Source organism: Diceros bicornis, chromosome 24, assembly GCF_020826845.1.
Source record: "Diceros bicornis minor isolate mBicDic1 chromosome 24, mDicBic1.mat.cur, whole genome shotgun sequence".
In the NCBI taxonomy this organism is placed as follows: domain Eukaryota; kingdom Metazoa; phylum Chordata; class Mammalia; order Perissodactyla; family Rhinocerotidae; genus Diceros; species Diceros bicornis.
Genome location: NC_080763.1, coordinates 12,338,489 through 12,364,249, shown reverse-complemented (window position 1 = coordinate 12,364,249; position 25,761 = coordinate 12,338,489). Strand labels below are relative to the sequence as shown.

At 40.6% G+C, this 25,761-nt stretch overlaps 1 protein-coding gene across 4 annotated transcripts in view; it reads left to right on the top strand.

The window, feature by feature from the left end:
* Positions 1-9,556: 9,556 nt before the first annotated feature.
* KCNH5 (potassium voltage-gated channel subfamily H member 5) overlaps positions 9,557-25,761 on the top strand; it is a 310,565-nt gene continuing 294,360 nt past the window's right edge. Inside the window, exons 1-2 of one of the 4 annotated variants that reach the window (XM_058567076.1) lie at positions 9,842-9,905; positions 21,470-21,593. Coding sequence is in view for 2 of the 4 variants with exons in the window: in XM_058567075.1 (XP_058423058.1) it covers positions 9,833-9,905 (73 nt within the window). In the remaining 2 variants the exon portion in view is untranslated. Of the gene's footprint in view, positions 9,906-21,469; positions 21,594-25,761 lie in introns of all 4 variants that reach the window. The other 3 variants (XM_058567077.1, XM_058567075.1, XM_058567078.1) reach the window with 3 other exon arrangements.

The window sequence follows — 25,761 nt, the reverse complement described above, 5'->3', positions numbered from 1 at the left end:
TAACCATTTTGTAAATTTTTTTCTCATTTGAATTATCCCCTTGCCCTATATTAGTGATATTCCAATATGATGTAGAGGAAAGGACGTTGAACCTGGTGTCAGAAGAACTGGGTAGGGCCTTGACTTCCCACTTATCGGCTGAGGATCTTCTAAAAATCACTAACTATTTCTGGACATGTTTAAAAATGTGAACAATAGGAATAATTAATATAATAATAATAATTATTAATAATTAATAATTAATAATAATAATAAGAGATTACTACTTGCTCTAGTAATCTCACAAGGTGCTGTTGAGAATCATAGAAAAATTATGATTATTATCCATCAATTCTTTTGACCATTTGTTCATTGGAACCTATTCTGTATAGATTTGTATTCATTCCAAGCAGATTTTGAAGAAAAAATGTTTCCCAATTATATTAATTATGGATAATTTTTCTCATTCCTTCAATTCCTCTTCATCTACATTATGCTTTTTGTGTGTATGCAGGTGATGCAGTTTCGAAGTAATCAAACCTGCTTACCTTGTTATTTATAATTTCCTCTGCTTCAAAAATAGTTTAGAAACTTATTTTAAATAGTTTTAAAATGTTTAACTCAGTAGTATATTTGGAATTTATTGTGGTATATAGTGTGAAGTGTGGTTAGAAATTAAAATTTTTAATTCTACACTAAAATTTTCCCAACGGCATTGAATAATTAACAAATCAATTTATTGTGTGGCCTGCGTGTTCTAGGCACTGAAACAGAGCTAAAGAAACATGTGTACAGAAGACTCGATCTCTGACCGTAAGGAGTTCACAGCGCAGTGAGGGAGGCAGGGAGGTAAAACCAATAATACCTGTGATATAATTTTACTGGGTTTCGCTTTCTCTGCCTCATGGCTTTCCTCTAGAATGTGCAAGAATCATTTCACTATGTTCATGCGCACGTGCCCACCAAGGTCTGGAGAACCTCTCAATGCTAACTAAGGTCCCATCTCTCCACCACCCAACTCAGCCATTTCTTCTCTACCGTCTTGCTGCCTCCCTAGAATTCTACCAAGGTGGTGGGACAGATCTTCTCTGTCTTGACTCCCATGAACCTATCGGGAGTTTTTGTTATTTTCCTTGGGGATCCCAGGCTCAGCCCACATTGCGGCAGAGACAGGAACTCCTTAGTCTTTGCTTCCTCTCCAGCTTGTCTCCCTTCCCTTAGCACAAGGAAATTTTGTCTCATCTAGGCTGGAGGTGGGATCATATGAGATAGCTCATTCTTATTAGATATTTTCCAACTCTTTTGGGAAATAGTATTGTGTGGTGATTAAACAGAATGGTTAAGAATTTGGGCTCTGAAGACAGAATACCTGGCTACATCACGTAATAGTTTTTGACCTTGTGCAAGTTACTTAACTTCTCTGTGCCTCGGTTTCATTTTTTGGTTCCATGGGGATAATTTAAACACCTGCTATAGCGCCTGGCACATAAATACTTAATAAATATTTGTTGTATTGAATGAAATTCAATTTTACTCTGTTAAAATTAAATGAGATTAAGTGAGAAAATGCATGTAAAGTACTTAGAACGGTCTAGCACCTGATAAAAATACACATAGCCTTTATCATAACACTTTTCTGATGGCATTTCTGTTTTTCTAATGCCTAGGCTTTTGAAATTCAAAAACCAGGAAGAGGTGAACTGGGTGAGGAGCAATGGTGCAATGATAGCAAAAGGGTAACAGCAATTGTGGGAGTGGGGAGGGAACATTTATTAATGTTTCAAAAATATCATCTCATCATGTTCAGAGCTCTCTTTTCTAGTTTCTCCAATTCTGGCCTTTTATCTCCCTAAAGCATCTTGTACACCAATTACATTCACATTCCTTCTCCTAAAATACCACGTCACTTCTTTACTCAAAACATGTCATTCACTGCCTACTGAATAAGCCCCAACTCCTTCAGCTGGCCTGACGCATCCCTAATCCTGGCTCCAGTTCTATCTCCCATTCCTCATTGTTAAGTCCAACATGTCTACTTTTTGTCCCGTGTCATAATCTTTCCTATTGTTATGATTTTTTTTCTAGTTTTCCCACCTAGAAAGCCTCCCTCCTTCTTCCCACCAACGGTACTCATCAAGGTGGCAAATAGAGGCTGAAATCCAGCCCACAATCATCTCACCAATTGGTGTCTCTGCCTTGGTCCTATGACTGTCAAAGGAGACTTCTTTCCCTAATTCTCTCAAAGATGCCAAAGTGGCTAGGGGCAGCTCTGGTGAGGAGATATCTAGGGTTTCAACCATATTTGTAATCTTTCCTTTACAACAGTGAGACAAATACTGCAGTAGAGAAAGCATGGGGTGGCACTAGAAGAAGACACTGGAAGGGCTCTTTACCAAATCTTGGAGAGTAAAGAAGACCTTCTGGAGGAAATGATATCTAATCTATGATCCAAAGGAATATGCTCGGTGTTACAGGGCACAGGTGGAAGAAGAAAGAGGGACCATTGTAAGTACAAGGAACAAAAAGGAGTATAGTGAGCAAAGAAGTATGAAGATGTGGGGTTGCAATGGGAAATGATGAGAGTTGAAACTGGATAGGTAAGCAGGAGTCAGATAGGGAATGATAGAAAAAGTCTAGCTAAGGGCTTTGGACTTTCACCTGAGGGCAAAGAGGAACTTAGAAGGGTGACATAAACAGATTTATGCTTGAAGAGCATTAGCTACAGTGCAGGGTGAAGAATAAATTGGGGTGGAACTTGGAGATAGAGATGGAGAGGATCATGGCAGGAAAATATAGGGAGCAGGAGACCTGTTAGAAGACTGTTGCAGTAATCCATTTGGAAGATGAGATTCTGGCACTGTTTGTTACTGCACTGTATCCTAGTCTATGCTGACTGACACAGACTATGAACTTGCTTTAGGTAGGAAATTAGGGAACAATAAATCTCGACTTCAATTGCACAGGAGGGGCCCTGACCTCCAGCAGTGCCAATGGTGATAGTGAAGGTAGATACTTTTAAGAGATATATGGGAGGTAGAATGAGCAGGATTGGATGTGGTGGGTAAAGATAGAGAAGCACTGAAGTTACCGACTTGGACAACTGGGTGGCTGGAGATGGCCTTCCTGAGACAGGAAAACAATGAAGAGGGAGAAAGTTTGGGCAGGCTGCAGGATGATACATTTGTTTTGGATATGTTGAATTAGGGATCCCTGTGGAATTGCTACATGGCGAGAGCCAGTAAGCACATATGTATGTGTGTCTAGAGTTGCAGGAAAGAAATTTGTGTTTTGGAATGCAGAAATTTGTGGATTTCTGTATATTTGTATCTCTTCTATCAGGATTAGGGACAGAGATCCCTGTCATCAAACACATTAATAACTATGCAACAAAACATATCAATATTCACAACAAGTGGGATAAAGAAAGAGTACACATAGCCTCATGACAATTCAGGTCAGGCTTTTTTGAGTTTGTGACAAATTTATGAGAAAAATGTTTAGGATTTCAGGGTTTTCAATTTCAGAAATGTGGATACAAGATTGTCCACCTATACTATCTCATTTAATTCTTACATCAACCACTATTCTCTTGTTACAGATAAAGAAACTCGGGAACAGATAGGTTAACAAAAATGCTGAGGTCACACAGTCAGTATTCAAAACCAGGCAGTCTAATGTCGGAGAATGTTTCAAGAAGAGAGCAGAAGTAATGGGGTCAAATGTCATAGGTAGGTGAGTAAAGTTAAGAACAAAATTGCTTTGCTGGATTTGGCAATTAAAAAATGGGCTTTAGGAAAGAAGGCAGCTTCAGGGAGGTAGTGGGGTGGAGGCCAATCTGTGGTAGGTTAAGGAGTGCACAGGAGGCAAGCAAGTGGAGACACCTACTGCAGACCACTCCTCTGGGAAATTGGCACGGAGGGGTGGGAGAGATGGAGCAAAAGCTAGACGGAACAGTGAGTTAGGAAAGCAATGGTTAAGGCATATTAAATGTTGAAAGAGAGGAACAAGGGGGCAGTCAGTAAAGTGAGGTCCCTCAGAGGCACAAGTGAATAGGCCCCAGGGCACTGGTAGAGGGATGGTGAAGGAAATTCCCTCCTATTTTCCGGGAAGAAAGAAGAAAAGGAAGAGAGAGCCAAGGCAGGAAGCCTAAGGGTTGACAGCATGACCTGTTCTCTGTGAGTCATCTGCTGAGACTGAGAGGTGAGAGGGTGACGATCGAGGTGTGAAGAGAGAGGAGAAGCTTTGAGAGAGCTGCTGTAGAGAAGGGAAGGGACAGGTGATTAGAGGCGTGTAGAGGGTCTGGGCTGCATTGAGAGGGGCACTTTGAGTTTGGAGGCCTTGAATTTATGTGCATCAGTCTTGGAGGTTTTGTGATTCTCTCCTGAGATGCTCAGCAGCTACGAGTATGGAGAAACGCACAGTTGGATATATTAGGGTTGGGTCTTTGCTGGGTGGGTGTGACCATAGGTCTGATCCTTGGGAGTTGGGGATCTTGGCACAATATCTAAATCCTAGAGATTCCTCTAGAGAGTGGCATTGCTCTAGGACAGTGGTTCTCAAACTTGCTGCATGTTGAAATCACCTGTGGAACTTTAAAAACTACTAATGTCTGAGTCTATCTATTCTGGGCACCTATTCTCACATTGCTGGGCATTCCACAGTCACTGACTGGGTCCTGGCTCTTATCTGCCTTCGCCAGGAAGTAAAACACATCATTTCCATTCACATTTCATTGACCAGAACTAGTTCATGGCCACAACTAATTCCAAGGAGATGGAGAAAGCAACTGGATATTGGTGAACGTTAGTTATGACCGTCACCTAAAGCTTTCACTGTACATGAAAGTAGAAGGGGATGAAAAAGCTTATTTACTTTACAGATACTTATATGGTGCTTGTTATATGCCAGATAACATTTTAATGCTTTCAGATAGGAACTCATTTAATCCTTATAACAGTCTGATTAAATAGGTCATTTTAATCCCCGTTTTACAGAAGCGGAAATGGAGGCTAAATAACTTGCCCTAGGTCATATAGCTAGTAAGTGACAGGGGCTAGATTAAATTCCAGGTAGTCTGGCTCCAGAGTCCAAGTACTGAACCTCTATATAATACTACCTCTCTATTGTGCTCTCTCCCCACTTAAATTCTGGGGATGTGAGGAGGGAGGCCAGAAGGAGGAAGGTTATAAGTGTAAGTGTGGGACATTGTGCGTGCAAAGGAATTGAGTAATGTTTGGGTATTTCACTGCTAGAGCTGGGGTAGGGCTCTGGGGGGAGGCAGAGAGCGAGGCTTGGGAAATGGGTTGTGGGGGAGGAAACGGATTGGACGGATACTGCTGCTAATGAGACCAACCCTGGAGGCTGGGGTGGAGAGCAACTTCTGGACCTTGCCTTTCTTCCTTCCTCCCATCCTTCCATCAGCGCTACCCATTTTGCATCTGCAGATTGTACCTTAGACTTACGCTGAGGTTAGCTCAGAAACAGAGAGCAAGAAATGGGGAGAAAAATTGCTCCCCACTTGGGTAGTGGGTAGGCCATTTTCACATAAGGAATCAAACGTCAAGTCAGACTGGACCTATTTCTAATGCATTTCTGAGAATTTACATATAATTACAGCTACTGTCAAATAAACTATATTTTAAAATCCTCAAAGGAGGAGCGCTTGATAAAAGAATCCTTCAGAGAACCAGTAGTAATTACAAACCATCACTTCCTAATATATCCATTTTCTAAGTCTTTACTTATTAAAATAATTTTATTGAGGTATAATTGACATACAGCATCATATTAGTCTTCACTTTTATACTGTTGCTGTTAAACTGGAACACACCTGCAGTTCAGTGCATTTCATAGCTCTGACTTGGGAGTCAGCAAACCCCTCTGGGTATTGGAACTCAGACAATACCACCTTAATTACAATAACTCAAGAGAAAAAAAAAGGACAAACGATTCTGCTTTAAAATTGAATCTTAAGGGGGACGGCCCCGTGGCTTAGCGGTTGGGTGCGCGCGCTCCCCTGGCGGCCTGGGTTCGCATCCCGGGCGAGCACCGATGCACCACTTCTCCGGCCATGCTGAGGAGGCGTCCCACATACAGCAACTAGAAGGATGTGCAGCTATGACATATAACCATCTACTGGGGCTTTGGGGAAAAAAAGGAGGATGGTAGCAATAGATGTTAGCTCAGAGCTGGTCTTCCTCAGCAAAAAGAGGAGGATTGGCATGGATGTTACCTCAGGGCTGATCTTCCTCACACACACACACACACACACAAAAATAAAATAAAATCTTCGCAATAAAACAAACAAAAAGAAGCCCTTCGTGTGACTTTGAAGCTTTTTGATTCCTGTCTCTCTCACCTGTTAAATCCTGTGGTTTGGTTACAACATATGGACTCTGTCTGCAAAACTTTTAAAATGCTGTATTGGCACCTCACTGCAATCTGCCAGCACATTCCTTAGGGCCAGGCAGTCCATACGGTGCCGCTCTATTTTCCCTGACTCTGTTTTGATTAGGAGCTGTTGCAAGTTGTTGCCAGGGTTTCTCTTCTCACTAGGGCTGCAACATCAGTGATTGCAGTGGACATTGCTGCATGCTGCTGATTGTTACCACACTGAGCCAAGATCAGATGATTTCCTATTATTTACGAGGAGCTCGGGCTGTAGGGTCAGGAGACCTGATTCTAGTCTCAGTGCAGCCTCTAAAGCACTGTGTCATCTGGGACTAGGCACTTCGTCTCTCTGGGTCTTGGTTTCTTCCTCTATAAAATGAAAATTTAAGCTAGAAGATTAAGTAAATTGTGTAAACCAAGCATTTGACACTTTATAACTACTGAGTTTTTACACTAATTAAAATAATCCAAGTTATAATGCTATGCAGTTATTAAGGACAAAGAAGAAAAGACAAATATCATTTTGATTAAATCTGCAGATGGAAATAAACAGGGACGTTCTACCAGTAATTGTGTGACTGTGTCTTAATGGAGTCCAGAAGAGTTTCCTCTTTGGGAAGTGTGAGCTAATAAACTCAGAGGAGTGATTAGGAACAGAGACGTTTATACTAGACGGGAAATGCTGGGAAGCGGAGATTTTATATCAATACCCAGAAGCGAGATGTGGGCAGCTGAAGTGTGCAAAAGAACATATAGATTTGAAATATTTCCTGTTAATGATGTTGATGGATTTATCATATCATGTTGGAAGGGGATAGCAATCTATGAATTATATATATATTTTAAAAAGATTAGCCTGCCTGTTCACCACCCCATTCTGTGAATGGCTGATTAGTCTAGGACGGTGGTCTGTCTGTACACTAGCATAGTCGCCATGAACACAGGTCATACCAGATCCACTAGAGGGGGAAAATCCAACGGTGTTGAAGGACAGCCTTCCAGTTCCCCTCTGCTTACACACGCAGGGTCAACTGGAGGGAGGAGCTGGAACCTCAGCCACATCTCTGACGCCTGCCGGTGGCAAGTGAACCACAGGGATCCAATCTGCAAGGGAGGCCCTTGCTCCCCTGGGAGCATCCCAGTGTAAAGACACCCCAGTGTATTTAGAAGACATTCTGGCTGTAGGGGAATAAATTTGCATCACCAGCAGTGCTTCGGGTAGAAAGCTAGAATAGCCTAATGTTATTCCACCAAATATGTGGATTTTTTGCGGAAGGAATCCTCGCAGAGCAAACTGCTCTTTGCCTCACATCAACCTTCTGGGTTTGCTCAGCTGCCCAAGCTCTGGGCGAATGGGTGCAAATTTCGGACGGGAGAGGGAAAAAATGACCCTAAGCTAAACCCAGATCCTGGTTGTGTATTTGTGTGTCCCTGGCCACAGGCAACGGTCGTACCCGGGGTGCTCTGGAGAGCGAGTGGTCGTGACTCGAGGCCAATGATGGGTAATCTAGGGGGTTCCAAATGAAGTCAGGCACTGCCCCTTCCCTCCTCCCCGCCCAGAACAGGTGCTGAGCAGATGTTTCCTCTGACCGACCCTGGGGAGTCCTGCTGCTTTCGGGCAACCTATCGTTGACCATTTCTAACAGGGGTTACCTAGCATATTCTGATCCCAGCAGAAGGGCACGGCCCCATCCAACTCCTTTACCTTCACCCCTCAACGCTTCGCCTCACCACCAGCCTCTGACCTTGCCGCAGCACACTTTTTGTCCCCACTCCTTGACCCTGCTTATGCAGCCGTCCTTTGTGACAGGCCCAGGTGGAGCCTCCGTCGAGGAGGCCCTTAGATCAGTGCTTTTCAAACCTGAGCGTGCATCACATTTACCTGGAGGGCCTGTTAGAACAGATTGTCGGCCCTCGCCCCTGGGGCTCCTGGTTCCCTAGCTCTGGGGTAGAGCCGGATAATTTGCATTTCTAGCAAGTTCTTAGGAGACGCTGCCAGTCCGGGAAGAGTCCGAGAACCACGGTCTTAGATAAAAGAAGGAGCCGCGGCAGTAGCTCCCCGTTTTCTTTCCATCTCTCCCCTCTCCATTCGCTCTTATGCCATTTCCCCTTCTCCGCGGTAGATTCCGGCTTTTGGACTCCGTTTTCTAATGGTTCCACTCCTGTCCCCAGTTCCGAGCGGATAGTGGGTTGTTAGAGACGATTGCTGCCGTATCCCCCAGCCCTGCGCAGCTTCGCTCTCACCGCCTTCACTGTTTTTCCACCGCAAACGCTGCCCCAGCCCTCCCCGTCTCTCGTGTGAATCATTCACCCTCTTCTCCTACTCCTTGCGTTAAGTGCAACCTTTTCCGCAACTTAGCGGCGGTGGCGGGGCTCGCCGCTCGCCTCTTGCGCTCGGCAGCCCTGGGGAAGCTCCCCTGTGCGGCTGCACGCTCGCCCGCGCTCCAGACCCAGCCCGGGGCGCAGGGGCCGTTCCTGCGCCCGCCCTGCGCTCAGACTCTATGTCTCCGGCTCCGGGACGTGGGGTACGGCGGGTGTTGAAAGCTCCTCTGTTGAGCTTCAGGCGCCGAAGCCCGCAGGGGGGCGGTAGCAGCGTCAGGTGGCTGCTCTGCGTCCCCGCGCGCCGCGCACTCAGTCCCTCATCAGCGCTCAGCCTCAGCTGGAGCGGGAGCTGATCGACACCTGCTCCCCGGGAGCCGCGTCCTCGGGAGCAGCCGGGGCTCGGGACCCCGGAGGGAGAAGCTGAGATGTGACCCCTTCCGACTGTCTAAAGCCCTCTCTGGCATCCTGCCTGCTTCTCACTTCCTCTTCCACTCCACGACCCCATCGGACAGCGAGCGTTTGCCTCGATCTCCGGGGAGAGAGGAGCGGCCACCAGACGCACAGCCCAGCAGAAGTTGGGCTCGGCTGGGCAGCCGTGATCCAGCTGCGCGAGAGGGGTGGACTAGGGCACGGCGAGAGGAAGGCTCAGTAAAGGGGTCTGGGTCTGGGCTAAGAGGGACTGGGAGACAGGGGCTGGAGTGGGCTCTTCCCTCTCCCCCGGTCCCGGGGCGCGGGGCAGGGGGAGAAATGCTGAGCCCGCGCCCAGGCGCCCGCCGCCGCGGCAGCAGCCCCAGCAGCAGCTTCAGCAGCAGCGCCGGCGGGACAGCGACAGCGGGGGCGGCGCAGGCGCACTGTGCCGCGCGGAGCCTGCAGTTCCCGAGCCGCGTGTGCCGCACCGCCACAGTCTGGGCAGCGGCGGCCGGGGGAGCGCTACTACCATGAACTGCCTGGTCCTCCTCCCCAGAGCTGCTCATCCGGGTCCGGCTGGAGACACAGTCAGCGGACCCCGTCGCCGCCGCCGCGCCCTCTCTTCTTTCGGCTTGATCTTTTCCTCCACCTTTTCCTCCTCTTCCTCCACCTTCTCTTCCTGCTTCCCCCCCTCCCCCGCCGCGGATCCTGGCCGCCGCTCTCCAGACCCAGGATGCCGGGGGGCAAGAGAGGGCTGGTGGCACCGCAGAACACATTTTTGGAGAACATCGTCAGGCGCTCCAGTGGTAAGAAGAGTTGCACTTTAGAACACCCCCCTCCCCTCCCTCCTGCCCACGCGCGCCCCCCATCCTCGCCATCCCATCACTTTCCTAAGGGGGGAGGGGGATGCAGGCAGCCCTACCTGGTGGCTTCAGTTACTAGTTGGACCTGATTTTGGGTAGGAGTGGGAATGAGGTGGTGGACGAAAGTTAGTTACATCCCCTCCCCACGACATACGCACCCCCGCCCACCTGTCGGGAGTCTGAAACAGGAGGGTGCGAGGGGGAGCGAGAAGGGTGTAGGTGCATTTGGAGAATAGAGTTGAAATTCGCTTTGCTGAGGGCTATCTTTCTTGTTCTTCTTTTTCCCTTATTTTTTCCCTGGTAGGCTGCAAAGAATGATCAAATTCTTAGAGTTAATCTCGGTGGAAGTGTTTCCCTCAAGTTGGGAACGGCTGTGAAAGTGGCTACTTAATAAGATTTAAGCCTCTGGAATGGCTTTCGGGCCCGATGGGCACCGCTGAAAGGAACCTTGTGCTAGGGAGAGTAGTTGGAGTTGAGCTTACTAAAGAGAGTTAATACTTCCATTGAAAAATGGGAAGGCAATTACTATGGTCAAATTTTGTGTTCAAAGTTCTTTCTTTTTTTTCTTTGTGCGTTGGTCTATATTGAGCTATATGATATATTTGATTTGACTTAAGCAGGAGAAATGTAGGGGGGAAGCAATAGCTACTGTGCTTTAAAAGTAACTGGAGAAAGAATTCAAACATGCAGTTCTACCTTGCTACAGTGTTAAGGTTTTCTTGCGTTAAAGTGTCTTTAAAATGCCATCCCATTTATGCATTCATTTCCTCTAAGATGTTTTAAATGGGGATGGTTATATATTTCAGATTTTAAGACCTCATACACTTTGTATTTTACTGAAATTTACATCTTTCACTTGTCTTTAATTCTCTTATGTAATTTTCAATTTTATAAGCGAGATATGTAAAGTATCCCTTAAAGTTTTTTCCTTCAGAGGCCTGTCATTTTATTTTGAGACCCCTTGCCTGGAGAATTATGAGAAAGACATTTCTGCATATTGATTACAGTAGACCTTGGACCAGAACATTGGAAAAACTCTATGCAGTTCCATAATTCATTGTTTATTCATTCATTCAATGAAACAATATTTATTTGGGTGCCTTATACAGCAGACACTCTGTGGGGTCCTTTGGATAAAAAAAGGATTAAGACACTTCTGTTCTTAAGAAGCTCCCTGCCTAGTGGGCAAGACAGAGGCACATTCAAATTACAATAAATAATTAAATACAATTATGCTTTCCCTGAATTGGTAGATTAGATTATACTAATACTTAGATTAGGATCTTTTCTAAAACTAGTCTTGCAAATATTTCCCCTTATTTGGGGACTATATATATTTATGCGTCCCAAGGTATTTTTCATAAATCTCTGACATGGCATTTGATTTTAGTTTGAGGCTTGTGACTTTATTTCATCCACTTTGGTCGAAGCCTGATACTATACAAGTCTAGAGCAGACTTTTTGGGTTGAAAAAAAATAGCTAATAGGCCTGGTCTAGTTTTTTAAAAGTACCTATAATATTTTTAGCCATTCCAGTGTGATTTCAACTGTATTTTTGATTTTTTATGATAATATAGAATATAAATTCATAATGGCAGGCAATTTCTATGTTTATAAGTTACCTTCTTGTGTTAATATTATATAAAAACCTAGAGTGCAAGGGGAATATTACTGTTAAAGCAATCAGTTTGGGAAATTTGAAGGTTACTGGAATCAGCTATTTAAGATATATCAACCTTATTTCAGCCTTCTCATCCTCTTGGGTTATTTCAACTCCATGCAGTTTGGTCTGTGAGAAGACTTTTCAGAGAAGGCCTTAAAAAATAAAACCCATAGGCTCTCTGTTGCTCTGCATGGTAACCAGAAAGAAGATGCGAATTCCTTGACTGAAGTTTATTAACAGAGCATCTTTGGTTGAAACTTCTTATACAGACTGGAACTATGAGCCAATTTTTACAACATCTTTTATTTTAGTATACCATGAAATTAAGACTTCTCTTATATAGCTTAGAAATATCTGCTTCTGTTGCCTCCATTTCACATCTATTATCCAAATTAGTGAGTTTTTTATCTTTTTTACACTTCATGCTTGTAATTGTTTTATTGTTTCTTTCTGTGGATAACACCAAGTGCGAATGAAAATTTATCTGTTTTGGCATTTTAAATACCACTTCTAATTGCTTATGGCTAACTTTTAATACCACTACTCAAAACCTCTGAGCTTTGTTTGAAATGTGTTAGATATGAGGTAAGTATATGCGCATGTGCACGAAACAAATATTGCACAGTCTCAGCACCACTTTTACAGGAAGAACCTTGGAAATTGAAAATTCCCGTCTTAAATTGGTCTACACATTCATGTAGGAGTATCCCACAGTTGTTGCCATTTCTATATGATTTGGCAGAGATAGAAAAATTCATTCTGAGAAATTGTTTAATTGACTAACAGAAAATTCCCTTCAGGATTCTCACAGATTGGGTTCATCACAGTGAAGATTTCATTATTCACTAACTTAACATTGAAAGTGAAGCATCAGCAGGACTTTAGTGGAAAAAGAAAGAAAAGGAGGCAGCGCTCCCAATATATTTAAAAATTGAGGGAACAGAGGCTGGGATTGTCTGTTTACTTTTATCCCATGAAATGCTTCTCTTTCTGATACAATATTATTTTCTCCTTATGAAAAGATCAGATCTTATAGTGAGAGTCAGATGAACATAGAAATGTATACATAGAGAGATGCACACAGATAAACAAATAGACAGGCATCTACCCAGACGGAAAGACAGATGCAGAGGAAGAGAACTCTCACACACAAAAAGCAAATGAGATGTAGAAAGCAACAGAAACACACACACACACACACACACACACAGAGGGAGGGAGAGGCAGGAGGGGGAGAGAGGGGGGGAGAGAGAGAGAGAGAGAGAGAGAGGTATTAGATATGAAAGGGAAATGGACACAGAGAAAACATCAGGTGTTTATTTGTCCATGGACATCACTAATCTCAGCCAATTAGAAATCCATCAGAGACCGTCTTGATGATGCAGAACAAAAGAGCAAGAAGTGTGGTATATTTGGGTATAGCTTTTAAACCTGAGGATTTCCTAATAAAGTTCCAAACTCCTCCATTGCAATTTCCCAGAATAACAGGCTCTGTTCTGTGCCCTAGAGTAGCACTAGAGCTTATTTGCTGTTATTTTACACTCCTTGAGATTGGATTTTTATTTTCCTTATTTAGTTGACTCAGTCTGTTATGGGAAAGCATTTCAAATTGTTACTGGTGATTCAAAGTCTATAAAATAAAATAATGAGGGCCATTGAGTAGGATGGATACAAACATACTTTATAGCCAAATCCCAAAATAGTAGAAGTAGAGAATTCCTCTCTTTAGTTTTTTTAAAAGACAAGATAAGACCATTTTTAGACAAATAAGAGGAATTACAATAATTCTTAACATGTGATTCTAGTAAATATAGAGAGCATATTATCACTCCAAGAAGTTGTAAAAGCTCAAAAGTGTAACTGCAGTAGCAAGCTTTAGGTACATTTTTGGCTAATTTGATCAAAATCAAAGTTGCTAGGAAGAGAAGGTTTGGAATTGGTGTGGTGAGTTCTTTATATCCAGGCAGTGTCTCATAGAAGGACCCTGCCCGCCCAAAGTGCTTATTGACCGAATCTATGTGTGGAACATTATTAGGCTATCTTCCCTTATCTAAATTTCAATTATTTATGGAAGCTATTCATCAATATATACTGGGCTGCAGGGAGCAGTAAACTTGTGGGTAGAGGGTAAGAGCCTGAAAGAAAGCAACAGTTTTCAAGACTTTTAGGTGGAATTTTAGATTCAAAAAAACAAAATGTTTCCAAGGCCTTCAATCTGATTAAGTCTTTGGGTGGCACATTTTATTCATATCTTGTCTTTGATTCCTTAATAAATAGGCAGAAATGATTAGTTTGGGTGACAGTAAACTAGATTGCCATTTTGAAAAACTGTAACTACGAAAATAATGTCTTTTTATTAGAATTTAATTATTGTTCCTTAATATTCTAAACATTACTAGAAATGTTTTTCTCTTTAGAGAAAAAAGGGGCTCAGGAAAGAAGAAAACAGAAAAGGTGGTATTTCATGAACCACTTAACTTACAAGAGAAGAAGCTCAATGTACTCGGTTTTCCATTTTGCTTGAGATACCTAGGCTGCACAAGTAGTTTCTTTACTCAGTTCTCTCTTACTAATAGGAAAATCCAGAATGATTTTTATTTCTGTATACTTAATATGTGCTATGATTAATATTTGTAAAAACTGAGGTCTTAAAAGAGAATCTATAGGAGATGAAATACAGAATTAGTGATTTAAAAACAAAACGAGAAAGGAATAATAACTTTTAAATATCCTTCAGTTGAAAAGAAATGGTTAAAAACAAATGGATTTTTTTTTTGGTATAAAGTTCTTGATATTTTTTCTTGAAAGATTTTCTTTAACGTCTAAACCGCTATTCAGGAAATATTGATAAAACCACATAGTCTTTTTGAAGCATTGGTTTACCCAGGTCTCATAATGTATCACTTTTACTTTTAAAATATCATGGAGGTTGAAATTACACTGACCGCTTCCTAAATTATGTTATAAATAAGCCAGAGGCTTGTCTCTTGCTTTGGAGCCCACACCGCATTACACAATGAATGCAGTTCTTTGCTGACTAGAGAGCTGCTTATCTGAGGACACTCTTGTCTTCGCTAGAAATTACCCTCTGTCTAACTTTTGCTTGATTCCAGAAAGAAGACGTGAAGAAATCCATATACCTAGCCATCTTTTAACTGCCCTACTAAAAGAACCATTAAGACACATTTTTTTTAAATAGAAGGAAGCAGCTATGTTTATTTTAATCAACAGTGACTGAGTAGATTTCCAAAAAAAAAAAATCCTTTAGTTTAGTCAATATTTATCTTTTACGTTCGTTGTTAATAACAGCTGTTTGCTAGCATGGAGGAACAATGCTTCCCCATTCCCCACTATCGAGCACAGGAAAAGGTTGTATTGTTCTCCAAAGCTCTGTAGATGTTTACCACAAGAGGTCACTACAGATTCTGTCACAGGTGAACCAAGTAGTTAATATCCTTCTTTTTCTGTTTTCTTTCTTTTTTCCTCAAGTTTGATTGGGGGTTAAAATCAATGTAGTAAGTTGTTACTCTTGGCATAAAATATCTAAAATATAAGACATATAGGAAAGTGAAATGAAGAAAGGTATTTATTTCTTTTAATTATTACAGTCTCATGTTAGTTGATGGTGACCAACATTTTGTAACTAAATGGATGGGATATTAATAACAGTTTATATAAACGAATAAATTTAAATAACTTTTAGACTAGTAGAACATTTAGTTTAGCAGATGAACAAGATTTTATTGTAATAAATCATTTCAGTGTGGTGGTAATATATGTGAAATATAATTTGCAGAAAAATGGCATGTAAATAATGTTCATGCTGGAAGGATGAATACATATTTTCTATTTCAACAAAATTTTTCCTCTACCAGATGTCTTGATATAGTTTATATTAAATTGGTGAAGGAGAATCAGTTCATGACAGTGCTTTGATTTTATTGAAAGATAGTTCAAAGATTTATAGTTACTTACCTGGGATATTATATGATTCTAGTATTTTGATCTTATCCAGACCTTTAAAATAAAATACAGAGCTGACATAAATCTTCTTCAAAGTTCTCCAAACTCATTAAACTCCTCCCCAAATATGATTAGAGATAATATTACTATAAGAGGTATTCTTTTCTGTCAATCAGCAAGTCTGAATCTTAGTTTTAGGGATTTTTTTTCTTTTTGGTAGAGTTAGAAACCATATATTGGGAGATGCTATGAAATGTCCCAAACAAAACTAGTTTTAATGGGAAAAATTAAAAATATGCCATATAGCAATTTTATGAATAAAAGAGATATGTCATGAAATCAAACATGAATAACAAGCCACAATCCAAAACCAGTGGCAATTATTGTGGAAATTGAGGTCAAAGGAAGTAGTCTAAATGTGCTCTAAGAAATGGACATTTATAAAACATTTTCCTTTCCCAATAGCAGAGTAGAATTTTAAAAAAATCCCATCTTATGTTCTTGTCATACACGCACAAAAAAGAAAGAAAATGGTAACTATGTGAAGTGATGGATATGTTAATTAACTTGATTGTGGTAAATCATTTCACAATGTATACATGTATAAAACCATCAAGTTGTACACTTTAAATATATACAATTTTATTTGTCAATTATATCTCAGTAAAGCTAAAAAAAAAAAAAAAACCCTCAGTATGTTCCACCAAATACTCTAGCTTAGTAATATATGGCATGACTTTTTTTTATCATTGAGGAATGACGAAAAAGAATCATGTAAATATTCTCATTTTATTTAATATAGAAGTTAACATTGGAAAGGCTTATTCTAGAAAAACATTTGATCAAATGAGAGCAGTGGTAATATTGTCACATATATCACTGTGTGTTGAGACATTATTTTAGTATTTGGTTGTATGTGGATACTATTACTAATAAAGAGATGTATTTGTATACATTCTAGATAGTAGTTTTATGACATATTTAGTTTTCACATAGAAAAAGATAGAAAAATTAAATAAAGAGCAAAATAATTTAGAAAGGAAGAGTGGTTGAAACAGTCTGGTCCCATCAGAGAACTACAGGTACTAAGTACAAAGTCCTATTGATTTCAAGAGATATGGGGTTGGAGGTCTGAGCATAGGTGCACAATCATAGCAGTTTCTAGAGCTAATGACATATAACTGGGAAGTCATGAAAATGTTAGTGCTTAAACTAAGCTCCTTAAGGATATGGGTCGTATATTCCTTACACATACTTTTATATCTTCTACTGTGAAGAGCATAGAGCACTAAGTACTAGTTGAATAGATGCTTTTTGATTTTGTCTCCTAAATTAAATAAGTCCATAATTGATTTTTTCCAAAAACAGTGCTGATTAAATCTATTAAGTAAGCTTGTATAAGTAATTGCATAGTTTAAAATATTTAGTTAATCAGTGCATATATCTGAAAATGGAGATCGCATTGTATAGGGCAAATCAGATGGGGCCCATGAGAGGTGAACATGGAAGTGATCGCATGCTCATCTCCTATTCCAACTTGGTGTACCGCTGAAATATTTTCTATCACTTTTTTTTTTTTTAATTTTATTTATTTATTTTTCCCCCAAAGCCCCGGTAGACAGTTGTATGTCGTAGTTGCACATCCATTCTAGTTGCTGTATGTGGGACACGGCCTCAGCATGGCCGGAGAAGCGGTGCGTCGGTGCTCACCCGGGATCCGAACCCGGGCAGCCAGCGGCGGAGCGCGCGCACTTAACCGCCAAGCCACGGGGCCGGCCCTTTTCTATCACTTTTGTTCTAACCTCCCAGGGCTTAAAACTTGGACTATTTAAAAAAAGAACTATTTAAAAATTTGTGGATTCTAAGTAAATTTTTTTAAACAATTTTTCAGTTGGAAGTTATTGATGGAAAGTTTTATCCTTGGAAATTGATCCTTATCTGTTTAAGTATCTTCTGAGTGAGTTTTGCCTCGAGGAGTAGCTTACAGTCCTGTGTGGTATCCAGCAGAAGAGGGAAAATCGATTTTGGCTTTTTAGACGTTGCAGATCATTGTTTAACTGAAAATCAAACAACTTGCTTGGATTGAGGGGAAAAGTTAGCCTTTATCCTGATCTTTTATGGAAGCCTTTTATGTCTGCTGGCTTATTTTTTATTTGGGGCAAATTAAAGCACAATGAGTTTATTTTCATGTTTATAGCATTGAGAGAATAGAGGAATTCTTCAATGACGGTTAAATAGTCCCAGAATAAAGTTGCCTAAAAACAACTCCCATCATTTGCTTGACCCTCATACTCTTTCTAGTTAATCACTCATTAGGGCAACAAAAATTTATTGAGTGCCTACTATGTGCTAGGCACTGATCTAAGTACCGGGGATGCATGAGGAACACAATGATGAAAATAACGTTTCTCCTTTTTTTCTGCAAGGGGCAGTGTGCACATTGGTTGGGAGCCATAGGTTCTGGGGGCTTGCATTTGAGTCCTGGCTTTGATGCTTACTACGTCTGTGACTTACCCAACTTATCTGTACCTCGTTTTCTCCTCTGTAAAATACAAGTAATAATAGTACCTAGCTCGTGGTGATGGGGCGAGAATTAAATGAGGTAATATGTGCAAAGTGCTGAAAACAGTGTCTGGCACACAGCAAGTACCATATCAGTATCAGTGCTGTTAGTTATTATTATCATTTAGATGTTTAAATCTTTGAATGCACTGTCTATAGTTGATGCCTTTAATTCTTGGTCACTATTTTCTTTTGCACTGCTTTTCAACTGGTTTCTGTCTATACTATAATGTTGAAACTTCCTAGAAGGTTACAAGTGAGCATTCTTCTTGTGAATCCAAAGGCCTTTTCTTTGTCCGTATTTTTCTGGCTTTGCAGGATTTGAGACCATGCTCCCTACCCTCTCCACCCGTATGTTCATCTTTTGGCTTTCATGACTTTGCACTTTTTCCTGCCCTTTTTCCTGGATTCTCTTTCTATTCCCTTTCTATTTCTTTTCTATTCCCTTTCTCCTCTTCCTCACCCTTTCTCTCTCCTCTCCTCCTCTTCCCCTCTCCTGAAGAATGAGTATCATCTAGGTTCAACCTTCAACTGTCTTTCTGATATCTTCACCCTCCTTTTCAGTGCAAGCTTGTCCTCCGTCATAATTTAAACTTCATCCTCTCTGTATTCCAGTCCTATGTTTCCAATGGCCTGTAGAATCTCTCTTCTTGTACATCTCGCAAGTCATCTAAAACTCACTGTGGCCAGAATTGAATTTATCACTGGTTTTGGCTTCAAAGAGACTTAATTTCTTTGATATTTGCCCATCGCTTCAAAGGTGTCTTTAATATTTTAGTCATTTAGTTTAGAAACGTTAGGGTCATCTTTGGCTTCCCACTAAGTGTAATATTAATCTTACTTCCTAACCAGATTACCACTCCTTAGGGGTAAGAATTTTTCCTGTACTTCTTTTGTACCCCCTCTAAGTCCTGTGTGTAGAGTAAGTGAATTCATGCCCATTCACCATACTGACTCATCTCAGGGCAGTCCATGGCCGACATCAGACACAGCCAGTGGACAGAAATATGTTGGACCAAAGAAAGAATGACGGATTGAAAGAAAAGGGTTGCCTCATTAACTGGGCTCAGAAACAAAATATCTCTCCTGAGAGTGAGGAGCGAAAGGTGTGATACATTCTCCTTACTCATTCCTAAAGCAGTCTCTCTCTACTAGAGCAGTCATAGCCAAGGTAACTAGTGATCTTTCTGGAACTCTGGGGGGCATTTCTAAGGCTCAGAGAACAATACTCTGAACAGAGCAAAGGCATTTTCATCTTGATGATATAGATTCCTGTCCTGGCTCTAGCCCTTGGCTGTGGTGACACACTGGGGCTCCAGGATTATCATAACTGCCTTGTAGGGTTGCTGGAAAGATTAAGCAAAACCACAAATGTAGCAGATCTTGCACTGTGCCTCATCATAGTAAGGGCTTAGTGAATATTCACCTTTTCTTATTTTCTCTAGATAAGGTAAGGTAGGGGAGATTTTCTTTTTTTTAACCTAAAGAAAGCAAAGTATTAAATAGTTGAGACTTTCCTAAGTCATAAACTGGTGGATCTGAGCTTAAAAGCATTTGGATTCACTTTACCAAGGGCTTACTTGTTTGGAGAAAAAAACAAAACCCAAAACACCTCTCCTCCCCAGAACAAAAAACTACTACTTAGAGCCAAAGAAACATCAATTATCTTTCCCCAAGTAACTGGTGGTGCTTGGAGAAGCCAAAGAAGAAGACAGAAATGTCAGCCTCTTTTTGTTACTGGCCCAGTGAAATCTGGCCAAGGGAGAGAAATGAATTGAATTAGTGATCTGTATGTTTTCCTTGAACAATTAGCTCCTATTGCATAGATAGTAGAAATTAAAAAAAAAAAAAAAAAAAGGACCAGAAAGGCCTCACTTCGGTTTTTCTACCAGGTGTGCAGGTTACACTAGTGTTTTAGTTGAAATTCTTTATTAGTTATCTTGCCATTAGTGTTTCATTGCCTTAAAAAGTTAACTTCAAAGAATATATATAATCCCTTCAGAACAGATACAGTTCATTTTCAAAAACAAAGTTTGTTTATTTGCAGGATTGAAAAATGATGCTTAAACATTAAATGTGCAATACTTTTTTCCCCTGATAAACTCATCTTGACTGATTCAGCTTTTATCCAAGATTATATAACTAGCGAATGTCTTATGGCTTTAGGTATTTTAAGAAATTTCATTGTAATAAAATCCAGTAAAAATTTGTCATTCTGTATATCAGGGTGAAGGTTTTCTGTTGTGTTATGAGGCTGAGTCACACAGGCCATTATTGCAGTTACAGTTTGCTTCTAATGATTCTGACCAGTATACTTTTTAGAAACCCATCTTCTCGTGAACAAAACACCAACTATTAAAAGTAGGAACTTTGACTTGTTGAACATTCTTTTTTGTGTGAGTGTGGAGAAATACTTTCTAACAAAATGGCTATTATTCTCACCATTAGGATTTCAGAAATGTATGTTAAAGTATCCCATGCATTCTGAACCACTTTGGCTAGATGGAAAAATGATGAAGTTAATGGCATCAAAGAAACACAGAAGCTTAAAAACGTACCTTTGATCTTGAAGGAGATGAAAAGTGGAGGCATATTTTTATCTTTGATGACAGATGAACAAGTTTGAATAAATTAACAGATATTTTTTGCATATTTCAAACTCCCACAGTGATGGTCTGCTTAATGTTGCCATAATTATTATGTAATAATTAGTATCATTGTGGAAGGTACAAAGTGTATGTGTCTACACACACACACACACACACACCCCCACACAGATGCACATAAATCCTTGCTACAGAGCTGTAGGATAAAGGTAGATTTGTAAGGACATGAAAGATACAAGCCTTGTATTCTGTTATTGACATAGTAGAAGTGGGCAATTCACCTACCAGAAATCAACATTGTGGATGTGGCCATGACATATAAATTATTTATGCTTGTGTTTAGCCATCTGTGCCAGGATTTTGTTTAACCCAAATAAAATGTGCTATATGTGCTTCAGGGATTGTTCTGCTATTACCATTGTACAGAACTTAAATATATCTATAGATATCAGTCACCCAAAAGACAAGTTGGAAAAATAATATATGCTCATGATTTAAATTCACAAGTTTCCAGAGTGCAGGTAGATCTGCTTGGGAACATCTAATTTTTTTTTTTTTTTTTTTTTACAGAATTGTCAGTTCTTTGAAGAAAAATACCTAGCGTGATCTTTATCTATATCCTTGACAATGTCTAGTGTTGCTCTAATAATTATTTATTGACTGCATGACTTTAAATGGGAAGCAGAGTTTTTATATTTGATTTGATCCTCCAGCAGACATTTGTGGGTGTACAGTGATGAACAAACAGACGTGCTGCCTGACCTCATGGAACTTGGAGTCTGGTAGGGAAGACAGGCATTCAACAAACCCACATCAAATATATAATTACAAATTGCGGTAAGCATTTTGAAGGAAAAGGGGAGGGTGCTGTGGTCAAGCGTAACAGGGACTAATTTCAACTGGAAATGTGTCAGGGAAGGACTTTCTAAGGAAGTAGTGTTAAATTGAGATGTAAAGTAAGAGGTAGATGATAAGCAGGCAGAATAATATTTCAGGCAAAAACAAAACATGTGAACAGTCCTAAGGAGAGAAAGAGAAAATGAGTAACTAAGTTTGTGGAGCTTAAAGGCCAGTGTAGTTGGATTGCAGTGGGCAGAGAGAGAAAGATGAGAAACAGGGTGGAGAGATAGATAGGGGCCTGGCTCTGCAGGGTAAGGCTTTGGCATTATATTCTAAGTGCAGTGGACAAATCTCCCGGCCACGAGGGTTACTTGTGTAACAACAAACTGGGTTGGAGGAGAAGGAGCAATAGTAGGGGACCAGCTAGGAGACTGTTGCAATAGTCGAGGCAAGAGATGATGGTGACTCAGCCAGGCATGGTAGCAGTAGAGAGGAGAGAAGTGGATGCGTCTGACGTGTTTTCTTGGTAGAATGCTTAGGGTTTAGTGATGAATTGGATGGCACGAATGAAGAAGCCTGAAAGATGACTTTCAGGGTTCTGCCTCAAGCATCTGGGTATAGATAGAAGTAGGGAAGATTTCCCTGAGACGGAGAAATCTGGAGGAGAGCCCAGTTTGGAGTGAAGCTCTAGAGATCACCTGCACCATGACTTTGTCATCCAGCTTCCTTTCCATTCCCTGGAGGTAAAGAAGAATGCAGCCAAAGGGAGCTTCATTCAGTGTGACTGTGTACAGAGGTGATTTCTTATGGATTAGAAACATCTAGCTTCACATTTTAATAAGAGGCTGATTCAGATGAGAAACAAAGTAAATTTCCAAATCAAACCAAAACCTAACTTTGTCATGAATATTTGACAATCAGCATTGTTGAAATGCCCTCTTCCTCCAATCCCTTTTAGAAAACGTTAGTGATTTTATTGTGTTACTTTTAAGCTTCAAATTTCCCTTCTTGGTCGCTGACTTTTGGAATATGCGTTCTTTAGCTCTTTGATTCAGAGGATTGTGGAGGGTGGGGTAATACTTGGAGCTGTGAGCACGGGCACTCAGGTCCTTCCTCATGGTGACCCAGGTGATCCGGTGATCCGGGAGAGCAAGTTGAAATGGCCCTTAGCAGGTTTCCGGGTTTCTGCCTGCACTTCACCTCTGCTGGAGGAGCTCTGTGCCAGGGTTTTAGGGCTTTCAGAATAAGAGTGGTGATTTCTGGGTGGTGTGCTTCTCCAAAGTTAGGACTAAGTGAATATAATCAGAGGGAAAATCTGGTTGACTTTCCTCAGAAGTAGCCCTAGACCTTGGAAAAACTATAAATTAGTGAAAGTGCTTTATTCAGTGTTTCTGGCTTCTTTTTGTGAAGTTCTTTCCCTTCTCGCCTCCACTCCATCTTCTCTCTTCCTCAGTATTCTAGAATTCTTTTGTGTCTTAGCACTTCTTAAAATATCTGAAAACTTCTCTGTGCTAGTGCTCTGAAATACTTCTCTCCAGGATAATTTGCATAAAAAAGATGAGAAGGAGAGAGAGAAGGAGAGAGAAAAAGGTTTGCCTCCAAAAAATGTGTTCTACCATTGTTAATGTCCATTGAATTTCTGGATCAGAGAAGGGTATAGTTTTCATAAAAACAAAACAAAACAAAAAGCCAAAACACTATCTAATCATTGCCAGATACAGGTAGTGTTCGTGCAGCTCAGAGGAAAACATTCTTTTCCTCGCATTGCTGTAGAAAGGGAAGGAACATCTCACATGCTTTTATATTGTTTTCATTGAATGAACATAACCTTTCTTCTTCCAGAAATTTCTATCAGCCAGGATTATTGATCTCATAGTTTGTATATGATCTCCTTTAGGAATGGGATTAATATGTAGTGGTATTAAATTGAGTGCAGTTATTTTCCTATTGTCTGAAGAAAAAGCACTATACAGAGGAAGTGCTTCCTTTATATTAAAACAAAGCAAAAGCTTAGACAGCAGTTCAGACATATGGTGTTATAGAATAGAAAGTCTTGGACAATGAGGCCTAGCTCTGTCTTTTTCCCCCACTAGACGCTTTTTTCTTACGTTAGCTGAGTCCTTTAACTTTCTTGGCCTGCTTTCCCATCCATAAAAGAAAGGAAAAGAAGCACAAGATGAGTGCATTCATGAGCTTGGGGAATCACCAAATGACCTTGTTAAAAGGCAGGTTCTGATTCATCAGGCTGGGTGTGTCCCTGATTCTGCGTTGCTAATAAACTCCCAGATGATCCTAGTGTGCACTTTGAGTAGCAAGCACACAGTTTCCCAAACCTGGATGAGCATGACTTACCTCCATGGCTGCATTTGTGTTCCACCCCAAGGGAGTCAATTCAATGTGTCTGCATTAGAATTTAACCAGCTATATTTTGGACACTCATGGCAAGATTCTATTGCAGCTGTCAGCATTTAGGAATTATCACAGTAGGTTAGTGCTTCTCCACCCTGGCTGCTCAGTAGAACTACCCGAGATATAAAAACAAATACTGATGCCTGGATCTCACTCCAGACCAATTAAAACAGACTCTTTGAAGAGTGGGGCCTGGAATGAGTACCTCCTGTGGCCCGCTCCAATCCTCCTCAACCTCCATCACAATCAAATGTGCAGTCAAAATTCAGAAACACTTATACTGATCCTAGTTGGGCCATTTTGAATTAAGGGCCTACGATGTTGTTTTTGACCTTTTAACCCTTGAGGAAAAAGTGTTTGTTTTATTTCACATCCATCTCTGAGAGGATACTGGATGGTCTTGAAAGAACATAATGAGATGTTTTCAAGCCTCGGTCTCTCACAGAGATCATTCAAGAATCTGCTCACGTGTGGAACTGTAGCTTTTGAAATGTTGTACTGGGCTACTACCACCTAGTAGGGATAATGACCTGATTCTTAGGCCCTTCATACAGGAACATGCTGTGTATTTGAACCATTTAGACATGAAATGTTTGTAAACATCTTCAAGGACCGAGTCTGGATCCCAAGGAAGTTTCAATTTTCCAGAATTCATGGCTCTCAGGGTGCTAAGAACTGTGAAGAGAAATCAGAACTGGTTTCCCTGAGATTGGTTGATGAATGTCTTAGTGTATGTGGGTTGCTGGAACAAAATACCATAAATTAGGTGGCTTATTAACAACAGAAATTTATTTCTCACAGTTTTGGAGGCCAGAAGTCTGAGCCAGCATGGTCAGGTTCTGGTGAGAACCTTCTTCCTGGTGATGATCACTCAGAATTCTGGGCAATTTCCTTAATGGCTTTGTGTTTCTAAAACTTCTGAACTGGTCTCATTTTGTACATTAGCAACTCATCTCCTTTGCAGAGAAGTTATCCCTCAGTAGCCAGATTGCTTTTCCCCACCATGTTTTAAAGCCAAAGGACATTAAAATTTTCTAGGAAGCAATTTTAATTAATTTTCTATCCTGTTCTTAATATTTGTTAATAATACCAGATTTCATAGTCACTGAAACAATAGTTTTCATGACTACAGGGAAATGAAACTGTTGTATGACTATTTCATATACACGTATTGTGTTTCAACTAACAAATAGACAAATTTCCAAAAGAAGCTCTTGGACAGTCTATTTCATATTTAGCAATTTCCATCTAATTTAGCTGTTAACATTAAAAAAAGGCTGTCTTCCCTTCTTCTTTCTTTCTCTTTTCCTCCTAATATTTTATTTTGTAGCTTAGCTTTCAGTATAATTTTATAGGTTTTGGTTTGCGGGGTCAACATTTACAAATTTATTTTTTCTAGGTTCTTTGCTTATACACACACAGACCTCACACATAGACAACTGTCTCTGCATATAAGATACAGCTGTAGAAGAATGTTGTACATAATAGACAGTAATAGTTAATTGTTTATAAAGGCTTTTTGCTCCAATAGTTAGTTTGTAAAGATTTTGCTCACGTTACTGTATTTAATCTCCACAAACTGCCCAGAGTGGTAGGTATAGCTGTATCCGGTTTGCGTATGAGGAAACCAATAACCTAATCAAAACTCCCCCGGTTTCTCACAGTAGCTTCTTTGGTAGTATTGAGATGCGTTCCAGTTGCTGGAGGATTTGGGGACAGGGCTCTTTGCGGTAATTTAATTGTTATGAATATTTCC